Source organism: Vigna unguiculata, chromosome 5 (assembly GCF_004118075.2).
Source record: "Vigna unguiculata cultivar IT97K-499-35 chromosome 5, ASM411807v1, whole genome shotgun sequence".
Lineage (NCBI taxonomy): Eukaryota > Viridiplantae > Streptophyta > Magnoliopsida > Fabales > Fabaceae > Vigna > Vigna unguiculata.
The window spans coordinates 40,510,802-40,522,243 of record NC_040283.1 but is presented as its reverse complement, the minus strand read 5'-3'; the positions used below and the strand labels follow the sequence as shown (position 1 = coordinate 40,522,243).

At 36.1% G+C, this 11,442-nt stretch overlaps 1 protein-coding gene across 1 annotated transcript; it reads right to left on the bottom strand.

Annotated features, from left to right (window-relative positions):
• Nucleotides 1-7,826: 7,826 nt before the first annotated feature.
• Nucleotides 7,827-10,615, bottom strand: LOC114184710 (O-acyltransferase WSD1-like). Its single transcript, XM_028072021.1, has 5 exons — nt 10,430-10,615; nt 9,764-10,330; nt 8,962-9,315; nt 8,675-8,812; nt 7,827-8,109 (listed from the first exon to the last, which is right to left on the bottom strand). The coding sequence occupies exons 1-5, from the start codon at nt 10,613-10,615 to the stop codon at nt 7,960-7,962; spliced, it is 1,395 nt and encodes a 464-aa protein (XP_027927822.1). The 3' UTR covers nt 7,827-7,959.
• Between the last annotated feature and the right edge of the window lie 827 nt (nt 10,616-11,442).

Sequence of the window (11,442 nt, the reverse complement as noted above, 5' to 3'; positions counted from 1 at the left end):
GAAATATCATCGCATAGTTTTGGGATTTGAATACTTTGTAATTGGTATTGAGTTTTTATGATCTTACGTTTTTTAAGGATGAAATATAAGATTATGATATATTTTTACTTTTGAATTAAAATCATAAAATCAAAATTTTATAATTATATGTTAAAATTATAAAATTATAAAAATATAAAAATATAAAATTCTACAATTATAAATTTATAAAATTATAAAGTTTAAAAATGATAAAATCTTAAATTATAAATTATAAAGTTTTAAAATAATAAAATAATAAAATAACATGTGATGACAACTAAACAATGTGACATAACAAAATAATAATCACATCAATCACTTAACAGTCACATCACTCAGTTAACAGAAAAAGCTAACCGCAAGGACTCGATTGAAAAAAAAAATTATTTAGTACTCAATAGACAACAAAATTTATCCGGAACTCAATTAAAAATTATTAAATTTATGAGAGACTTAAGAAATAAATAAATAATAATAATAATAATAATAATAAGTGTATTTAATATTTGAAAGAGTAAGTAAGTGTAGCGGGTAAAAAAGTAGTGAAATGTATTTTTTTTTTCAATTTGTGGAATCTGAAGTCCAATCCCAATTAAACACCAACGATGTGTGATTCAGACATCTTTCAAATAACATGTGATAATATATATCATATATCTTCTAGTTTTAATTATATTCATAAAAATATCTTATATTTTATTTTCTTTTATTATTATCAGGTAGTCTGTTTTATGATGATACATATTAGGTTTTATTTTCTCTTTTATCATGGGATATTGTACTTTATCTATTAGACAAATTTCTAATAAATCGGGATGCAAACCCTCATTATCATACTTCCAATCAAGTATTCCTCTTCTAACTTTCTCTCACTTGTGTTTTATCAAACACTAATGATATTAGATGAAAAGCACCTAAGCAAAGCACCGGCTGTCATTACCTTCTCTTATCCATTTCACTCATGGGCGAGTTTTGCTTCTCCTCACCTTTTATTTCTTCGTCTAAGAGGAAACGATGTAATTGTTCTTATATATCTCTTTCTTGTTGATAACAATTATCAGCAATGAAAAAAACAAATTCTCAAGGTTCTTAAGCTTCTCAAGCTTCTCAAGATTCTCAAGATTCTCTTCATCCCACTATTTCCCAAAAGTGGTACTTTCAAGTTGGACCTTCATAATCTTCATGCTCACCTTGAGAGGGGTGATAAAGATATCATATATCTCCTGATTTTAATTATATTGATAAAGATATCATATATTTTATTCGCTTTTATTATTATTATTACTATCATATATTCTGTTTTATGATGAGACATATTAAGTTTTATTTTTCCCTCATATCATGGGATATATTGTACTTTATATATTAGACAAGTTTCTAATAAATCGGGATGCAAACTATCATTCTCATTCTTTTAATAAAGTAATTTTCTTTTAATTTTCTCTCACTTGTGTTTTATCAAATCCTACACATGAGTTGTGATATATAATTTTGAAATTGATAATGGGGAAATTGATGTGATGAGAAATAATTGGGTACAAGAAGGAAAACCTCATTAACCATGATGTAAGGCCCAATTATTTTTGTCCTAATGTTTTAAGGGCTGACCTTAAATATGTTGGGCCTAAGGGCTGGCCCATAGGGTGCTAAGGCCCCTAAAGCTGCCAGGGTCTCCCATTCAGCTTTCACTTTTGCAAACAGCCCCCTCATACGCTCTCCTTTCTTTTCAGAAGCTTTTCTAGGGTTTCGAGATCCATTTGTCTCCAAGCAAGTTCAACTCATTTTCCACCCACGTAAGTTGATTCTTCTCCGTATCTCCCTTACTTTCAGCTTTGTAGTCATATTTCTACCTAGGGTTCACATTAGTAACTCGTCTTGAACTTGCTTCGCTGTTTTTCAGCTCTCAAGTCCATTCTTAGAGTTGCGGTGCTCATTGTTTAGCGTCGAAGTGCTTTTGCTAGCTATTTCTAGGTAAGGAAAGCTAGGGTTTCAAGTTTTAAAATATTTTTGGCTTGTTTTTTAGTTCGCTTGGTGTTTGTATGGATTGTATGTTGTTGTGAACATGTGGGATGCCCTGTGTTGTTATTTGGATATGAAAATATGGCTGTGCAGGGAGAACAGTGGTGAGATCTGATACTCTCGTCCAAGCGAGCCTGTCTCGCCTAGGCGAGACTTGCAGAAGCAGGCTAGGTTCGCACTCGAGTCTCGTTTGAATGAGGTGACATCTCGCTCAGGCGAGAAAGGCTCGCCTAAGCGAGAACGCATGGGAGCCTAGCATGTCACTGCATTTTAGTCCAGGCGAGGAACCTCACCTTTGGGCGAGGAGTGGTCTCGCTTAGGCGAGATGGCCTCGCCTAAGCGAGCGTGCGAAAAACCTCCCAAGGCCTCTGTCGCGATCTCGCCTAAGCGAGCGTCTGTAGCTTGAGCGAGAGGACTCCTCTCGCCTGAGCGAGGGCTTCTGGCTTGAGCGAGATCTGTTGCGGGCCACGCTGTTTCTTCGCTTGGTTGCTATGGATGGTTTTGGATTGATTGATTTACTCTATTTAAAGTATGAAGCTTGTGAATTTGCATGGAATATCTGTGGTTATGAATTGGATTGATGGGTTGGTGTGATCTTGGCATGTAAAACAAATGAGATGATCGGTAATTAAAGTGGCATGGTATTGATATAAGATACGATTCTATATTAATGGATGAAACATGATGTTGCTTGTTTCGGGCGTAATTCCATGAGTTTCTAGGTGAGATCTCATGGTGGTGCCTTAGTGGTCGGGACGTAATTCCATGACTCCTGTTAGTGGGAGTTCATGGTGGTACCCCATCTATATAATTTAGTAAGGATTCAAGGTAAGGTTGCATCGTGACGCTCTAAGGAGTCAGTTAGTCTCACATAGAGCCGACTGACTCTTGTGGTGAGAGTAGCAGGAGGCCTGAAACCCATTAAGGGCTAACCTTGTGTGTGGGGGTTGAGACATTATAACACTTAGCTCGGGGAAGAGCAGCTCAGTAGATCAGGGAATGTCCATCCACTAGTGCAGTACCCCCTTTTGGCCCCGGTTATTTTTAAGATTCTGCTTCGGTTCAAGAACCGGGGCATATTAAAGCGAGGCCAAAAGACACCCCTTTTGGCCTCGGTCATTACCCGAAGCCATAGATCTCTTTTCTGCCTCGGTTGCAGAGAGACCGAAGCCATAGATTCAATATTATTTTAAAAAAAAAAATCAAATTTGCAGCCTCCGTGAAGCTTCCTCGCGCACCAACCATGGCAGTTCACATTCCACCATTGCCGGCAGCCACCGCTTCTCCATGTTCTCTACAACGCGCAGCCACCACAACACCAAAGCCCATCGAACCACTATGAGCAAGCTGCCCGTAGTTCGAATTTACAGTAGCTGAACCATCACCACCGCACTTGCAGTTGAACCATCACCACCGTGCTTTCACGTTGCCATCACAATCGAGAGTTCATCTTCACGCTCCCAAACCTCGTCGTCTGCTCCTGTTTAACAGTGGCGTCTTCCTTCTCCACCAAAACGGCATCCACAATGTCGTGGTAGTCGCCGCCGCCCGCGGCGACGAAGGCGATGAGAGCGGCCTGGACGGGGCCGAGGCTGGGATTAAAGGCGGTGGATTCCAAGTAAGAGCCTTTGTAAATATTGCCATGGCGGTCGAGGCGGGCACCGGAAGGGGAGGCGGTGTAGGGTGCATGGGATTTGTTGCCGGCTTCGAGAGTCGCATTCTTGAGCTTGTGGTTGTGGAGGTGGTCGTTGCAGAGGGCATCGTCGTTGTCGACGGTGTGGTTTGGGAGAAGAGTTAAGGCGTTGTGATGGGTTTCCAAGAGAAGGGGAGTGGAAGACGAGAGGAGGTCGTGGAGGCCGAATTGGTAAGGGAGGAAGTGAGAGAAAGGGGGTGAATTGCGCGCTGATGAAATTTGTAAAATTAGGGTTTCTGGGCAGGGTTATAGACTTCGGTTCTATTTCAACCGAGGCCTAAAACTGCTCAATATTGCCTCGATCGAAAAGCAATCGAGGCCAAATGTGTTCTCGCTGGCGCCAATTTTAAAATTTTCATTTCTGGGCTGCCTAATAGGCTTCGATTCTTAAGGAACCGAGGCCTAAAGCCGCTTACGGCACCGGTTGTTTGTAGAACTGAAGCAATATAGGTTGCTGAAATTGCAAAATTGCCACCGCCTCCTTATAGGCTTTGGTTCCGCCATAACCGAGGCCTATAAAGCGAGGTAAATTATCAAATCTGCACTAATGACCACAAGTGCAAGCATCTGCTAAATCAGACTAATTATATTTATCTGGATGAGTCGAGTCTGAGTCTTAGTGTATTGTTTGCAAGTCATAACATGATTGGTTGGCTTATGCATCTCGGACTGTGGAAATTTCTTATAATAGTATGATCAATTGTTTTCTACCTTAGCTTACCCTTTTGCTTGTTTGATTGTTTTGTGTGTGGCCATTCTCCTTTTGCGATGATCATTAATTTATTGATATGAGCAGATGCGGGAGGTACTCGAGGTCAACAGGGAAGGGATGATTCCGCTGCTTAGCTCCTTTGGGATGGTCTTCGTTTCTCCGAGTTTTATTTAGGGCCATGGGCCATGTATTACCTTGTTTTGGAGTATTATGCGTCTACTATCAATTCTTGCACTTGGTTTTGTATTGACATCTTCGTGCGCCTCGGTTTCCTCTGAGTACTTTTGGATAATTATGTAGAGTGACGTCATACTCCGAATCTTCGCTCATTATATTATATTGTGTGACGTTTCATTTAATTAAGTTTAATTATTAAATGGGCGTTACACATGACAACCTTGTTTTGAAATGCTTGAGTAGTGTCAATTATAAGTTACTTGTGTTCATCATTTTATTATTTAAAGTAAAATATTTTTTCTTATACCTATATTTTTGTTTGATCAATATAGATATTTATCATTAAAATATGACAATCTGAGTTTATACGTCAAGTTTCCTCAAAATTATATATATCATTAATAAGATTATATATATATATATATATATATATATATATATATATGTGTGTGTGTGTGTGTGTGTGTGTATGTGTGTGTAAGGCCCATTAAAATCTGATATTTCTCTTACGCCCTAAGTTAAAAGGGTTGCCCTTGTAAGTGGGCCTAAGGGGCCGACCGAGCAGATAAAGCCACTCCCAGTTGCCCTAACTCATACTTCCACACTTTTTAGTGAACCTTGAGTCGCAGCCGTCAACCCCCCTCCGCTAGGGTTTCTGCTTCCACTGTTACGTCGAGCCAGGAGATTTCATTGTTCCATGTAAGTGTCCTTCGAGTTCATGCTAGTTCCCTTTTATCACTTTTTCGTAATTTGCAGTTAAGAGCCTTGGTTAACTCCATTTTTGGTTCTGTTCCACTCTCATCTCAGCCCTGTAGTTCGTTCCTAGAGCTGCTGTGTTCCTCACGCTTGGCTGCCAAAGTCCTCTTATTCCCCTTCCAGGTAAGGGAAGCTAGAACTCTCCAAAGTGTCTGAGATATTTGTGGTTGTTGGTGTTGGCCTTGCATTTGATTGTATTTTGAGCATTGTTATGGATGTATAAAATGATTGGATTGTTGTTTGGTATGCTATGTTGTCCGCTGCAGGAGAAAACAGTGGCGGAAACTATTAAACTCGCCTAAGCGGACATGTCTCGCCTAGGCGAGGTTAATAGGGGCTCGCCTAAGATTTTTGCCACGAAGGGTCGCCCAGGCGACCCACTGTAATTTTGAGCGAGCGAGCATCTCACCCAGGCGAGTGGGGTCTCGCCTAAGCGAGATCCCGCATTGGTTCCTATTTCTGTTTTTGAGCCCTCGCCTAGGCGAAGGGGGCTCGCCTGAGCGAGACCCTTCAGCCTGAGCTCTTGGGTAATTGGTAATTGCTTGGGTATGATTGCTGTGATGAAAAATATATAATGAACTGCTATGTATGAGTGATATGATTCATGGATGGTGAATGATGGGTATGGTATGAATTGGACATGCAAACTAAATGAGATGGTTGATGTTAAAGTGGCATGGTATTGGCATGAACTAAAATCCCATATTTATGGTTTGAGAGAAATGGACAGGTATGGAACCACTGAGAAAGAAATGAAAAAGGTGAATTATCAAGAGATGGTATGTGATGTATATGTATACGTAATAAACCTCTATTGTGTGGTCTGGTATGATTGGTCTGTGTCAGTGCGTAATTCCTTGGAAATCTCTAGGTGGGATTTCAGGGTTGCGCTTCAGTGGTCGGGACGTAATTCCATGGCCCCTGTTAGTGGGTGTCCATGGTGGTGCCCCATCTGTATAACTAGGTAAGGATTCAAGGTAAGGTTACATCCTGACACTCTAAAGAGTTTGTGAGTCTCACCTAGAGCGGATAGACTCTTGTGGTGAGAGTAGTAGGAGGCCTGAAATTCTCTAAGGACTAACCTTGTGGTGAGGGATTTGATTCCTTGTAACACATAGCTCGGGGGTGAGCAGCTCGGGGGTGAGCAGAGGTATCCACCACAAGTGCAAGCATCCGCTGAATCCGACCAGGTTATACGTATTCGGATGAGTCGAGTCGAGTCGTAGTGTATTGATTGAAAAGTCATAACATGCTTGGTTGTTGTATGAATATTGGATGGTGAAAGTATATTTGACTGTATGATGAAAAATGTTGTTGGCTCTAGCTTACCCTGTTTGTTGTATGGTTGTCTTGTATGTGGCTCTTCTTTCTTGCGATGATCATCAATTTAATTGATGGGAGCAGATGGGCGAGGTTCCCGCGGTCAACAAGGAAATGGCGATTCTGCTGCTTAGCCATCTGGGCTGGACTTTATGTTTCTTTTCTTCATGGGTTTTCCTTAGGGCTACGGCCCATGTATTGTTATGTGCCTTACTATTCTACTCTCTTTTTTGTTAGACTTTTATTTGGTTTCCGTTGGCATCGTGGTGTGCCCAGTTTGTAGGGGTGGTGTTAAGGACCCCAAGACTACTCTACATTACTATTTTGTGTGACGTTTCTTTTAATTACGTGCATTAATTAATTAGAACGTTACAAAATAAATATATATATATATATATATATATATATATATATATATATATATATATATATATAAAGTACTCTTACAATAATATACAGCACACGTAAATATTCTAATATTTACGCTTGAATATATTGCTTGAAATATAGTTACACAGTTTCTTTTTCTTTAAAAGAAAATTGTTTGACGTTTGATTCGTATAAAAATATTATTTCAATCTTTTTTATTTTACCTAGCGTAAGTGCATGTGTATACACATTTTTTAAATAAAAATGATAATATTTTAATAGGTGATAATAAGTTATATTTTAAATATGAATGTTATTGAGTTTATATTTAAAATAAATTTATATTTATTAAAAATGAAGTAAAATGTTAAAAATAAAGTGAAATAAATAGAAAAGTTAATTGTTGATGAATAAAAAAATAAGATAAACAATTTTATAGAAAATAGGTAAAAATAACCATTAATTTTAAAAAATAATAAATAATTATATTATAAAGGGTAGAATTAGTATTATGAAATGTGGACACAAAAGAAGAAATTGTTGTAGATGTGTTCATTTTTATTTCTCTGATATATTTTTTAAAATAGAATAATAAGAACAAAATGAATTAAAAAAAAATTAAATTAAACAATTTTATATAAAAATCAAAATATAAATATAAATACATCTCAAGACCAAAACAAAGTTGATTCAAATATTTATTGTTGTTACATAACGTTACAATACAAGTAACACAAATACATTAACTACTACCAAACATATGGATCACATTCGTTGGATTTTTATTATCCATTTTATTGATTATTTTTGCTTTTTAAAAGTTTAATATATGCTATCAAACATTTCAAACATATAGTACGTAATAACTATTCTTTGATCAATAATATAGTTTTCATATAGGTAAATTTTTTGCTGCTTCCAATATCATCTGCAGAGATATCTCGAAACATGACTTGAGTTGGTATTCATCTATGAAGCCTTCTTCTACTCCAAATCCAACTCTTAAATATCCCATGTAGCTTGTGATAGTCACTGTCATACTCTGTAAATACATCACAAAATATGTTTTTGCAACATTAATATCAGTTAAAATCATGCACCAAACTTTATTATTATGTTTGACAATGAAGAACGTGAACCAGGAGAAAAACTACACCAATAACATAACATTTAGGAAGGACAAATATTGTCACAGTTATTTTCGGAACTTTTTCTTAGATCGATGAAAAATTTATGTATTACTAGACATAGATGTGAATGTTGATAATATCTTATTTTTTAAATTAGGTAAAAAGTAAAGATGAATTTATGTATATTCGCTCTCTCTCTCCGGTTTTATATCCTTTCCAATACCCATCATTGTCTTTGTAATTATTTTCATTTTAAATTATTAAATCATCTTTAATGTATTGAGTAAACTAAACTTATACTAAATGCTTGCAAAGAAAGATTGACCTAGCAAATTAAAAATTTTATTTAGTACCTACAATATATAATTTTTGTGTTCCAAAATATTATAGTTCATTTTTTAAAAATAGGCCAATTTCAAACTTTTCATAAATTAATTGTATGGGAGTTATTTAGTGTTTGAGTATTTGAGAAGAGACCTGAGATAAACCAACAGTCATGAAGTAGAAGCCATTGATTGGATGATCAGCCAAAGACACTTTCTCTGATGGTCCTACCATGTGTGAGATGCTCAAACTTGCATTATTCATTATCTTATACATGTATTTTGTAGCAGCCTGCAACACCAAATAATTAATATAAACGATTCTGCCATTACTCACTTTTACTAAACAAAATCACAATATTAAAGTTCATTAGTAATGCTCAAACTTACAAAATTGATTAAAGAGAAATGATGCGTTAATTAAACATGATTATTTCGAACCTGTGGTCCTTTGATTTGGTTCAACAAGCGTAAAAGCACACCAGTCATTGGTACTGCCAAAGAATTTCTCTGTCTGTTGATATTTTTCTTGGCATCTAAAACGAACTCAAGTGGGTTCAATTTTTTGTTATGACTTAACATGGGCAGTGGGACATGCATGAAGTGGAATCTGTTCCCCCAAGGTGCCGTAGAGTTAGTAGCATGCATCTCCTTCGCTGGTATGTAAGCCCTAATTTTCCTGGTATTCAGCAGCACCAATGCTGTACTCTCACCACTTCTTGATCTGTGATTCTTTGCCTTCATGTACAGTTCAATGCCAAGGAAAATTGCGCCAACCAACACATCATTTACGCTCTGCATGTACACAAAACAGTAGAAAAAAAATAATACTAAGAAGCAAACTTTAAATCTAACTAAAGTTTATAAAGTTGGACTTGTAATGTAAGGTTTATATTCACTTATGCATTGTAAATTCTATCTCTGGTCGATGTGAGATATCCAACGCACACCCCTCACGCTGAATGAGACTAGACACTATAATGGGTGGTTCGATAAGGACTCGGTACAAATGACACGATAAATTCAACAAAAAATTAATCTCACTAGAATAGGCTGAATCATTATTCTTATATCATGTTAAAAAATGGATTTTAAGTCCAACTCAACTTTACAAAATCATGACTTGCACCCATTTATATATCCGATAGTCTTGTGTTTATTCAATGTAGGATCTCCAACTTTAGATAATATAATGAAACAGAGAAAAAAATAACACTTGAGAAACTATAAAGTTTGAACGTACCACTTTGAGTTTATTTTTGACTTCTTTAATGCTGTCCAAAGAGAGGGAAACGTTAACTATTCTCATAGGTCGAAACCCTACATCTTCATGCCCTGACCTTAATGGTGTTTGTTGATCTGGTATCAAGCTGTTTTTCAACAAACTCCAGCCAAAATCAACTGCACTCTTGAACATCACAGAAGCAGTTTGAGATAATTGTTTTGGCATGCCATTGGTGCTTGTTGATGATTTACTTGAAGGAAATTTTACTGGAATAGAAGGATTATCAGCACTTTCCACTATCGAAAGGAAAGTTGTCATGAAAGAGAAGCCATCTCCAAGTGCGTGATGGAGCTTAAATATAAAAGTTCCTTCACATTTGCTCGTTGGATACTTAAACAAATGCACTTCCCAAAGTGGTTTATCTTCTCGTATCTGTTCCATTGCTATTTTTTCCATGTATTCATCAAAACACTGGTCGTATAATTTGAGTGTTCGGTTGTTGGATGTAAACTTAGGAATCTTGACGTGATCCTTTAGATTAACATCAACTTGTTTCCAAACTTTTTTCCCATTCTTCTCAGTAACCTGTTCAAGTTATGCAGTAACAATATCAGATGATATTTTTTGTTTCATATAGATAGATATATATATAGATATAGATGTCTAATAATAAATTATACGTACCATGATAGAAGAGAATCTGGAGCAGATGGGAAGTAACTTGTTCTTAAGCAGAGGTAAAACTTTTGATTCATCAATTGGAATCTCAGATTCAGCAACAGCCATGACAAACACGTTTATCAGAGAGCTGCTAAAGTAGTCTGCCATAGGACTCAGAGGCATTGGAACATCTTCCTCGAAGCAGTTCATCTTTTTCTCTTTCTTTTTTTTTTCTTTTGCAAACGAAGCTAATGTGTCTGCAAAATAAACCAGGAAAGCACGAGTCTATTTTAGAGTCCTACGCAGTGCTATTTATAACCATGCAAAGCAACAACATGGGACATACACGCATTTAATGAACTTGGACTAGTTTTGATTAAAAAAATTCTTCTAATACAATTATAGCATCCTACCTAACAACATTCAAACCCTTGATAATGTCCAGGTATTAAAACATAACTCTAATTTATTTTATTTTTTTGAAAAGGAATTCACTGTGCGTTATTTGGTTAAAATTATTATATTATCAGAATAAATCTTTATTTGTAATTTTAAACTCACATTTTCAATTGATGGCCTATTTTGTACATTTTAAGGAGTTATATTATCGACTATAACCTCTTTTTTATAATATTTTTACAAATTGTTTTCAATCGAGTCTTTTTATTTTATGTTTTAGCTTTTTATATATATTTTCTCTAACTTATATATATATATATATATATATATATATATATATGACAGTTGGCATTTTTTTCTCCATGGAGGAATAGGAAATTTCGTATTAAATGGTTGGACTTGATGGAAATGAACTTAATTCCAAGGTGGCTAGATTCAGCTTAAGCGCACACATGTATTTGAAATTTAATGTGAATTCATCACATTCACTTAGGAAACTTTAATTTTATTTAGTAGGTGTTGAAACATTTTTTTCATTGACTCACGTGTTTTTCTTAGAATCGCCAATTTTGTATGTATTGCAGCAACTTTTCAATTACCATATTTTATGTCAGTTATTAGATAATCAATTTTGAAAA

Excerpts from the sequence above, each read along its gene's own strand:
- LOC114184710 (XM_028072021.1), bottom strand. The coding sequence starts at position 10,615 with ATGAACTGCTTCGAGGAAGATGTTCCAATGCCTCTGAGTCCTATGGCA. Across the intron at positions 10,331-10,429 it reads CCAGATTCTCTTCTATCATG|GTTACTGAGAAGAATGGGAA; the intron begins GTACGTATAATT and ends TAACTTGAACAG. Across the intron at positions 9,316-9,763 it reads TCAAAAATAAACTCAAAGTG|AGCGTAAATGATGTGTTGGT; the intron begins GTACGTTCAAAC and ends GTGTACATGCAG.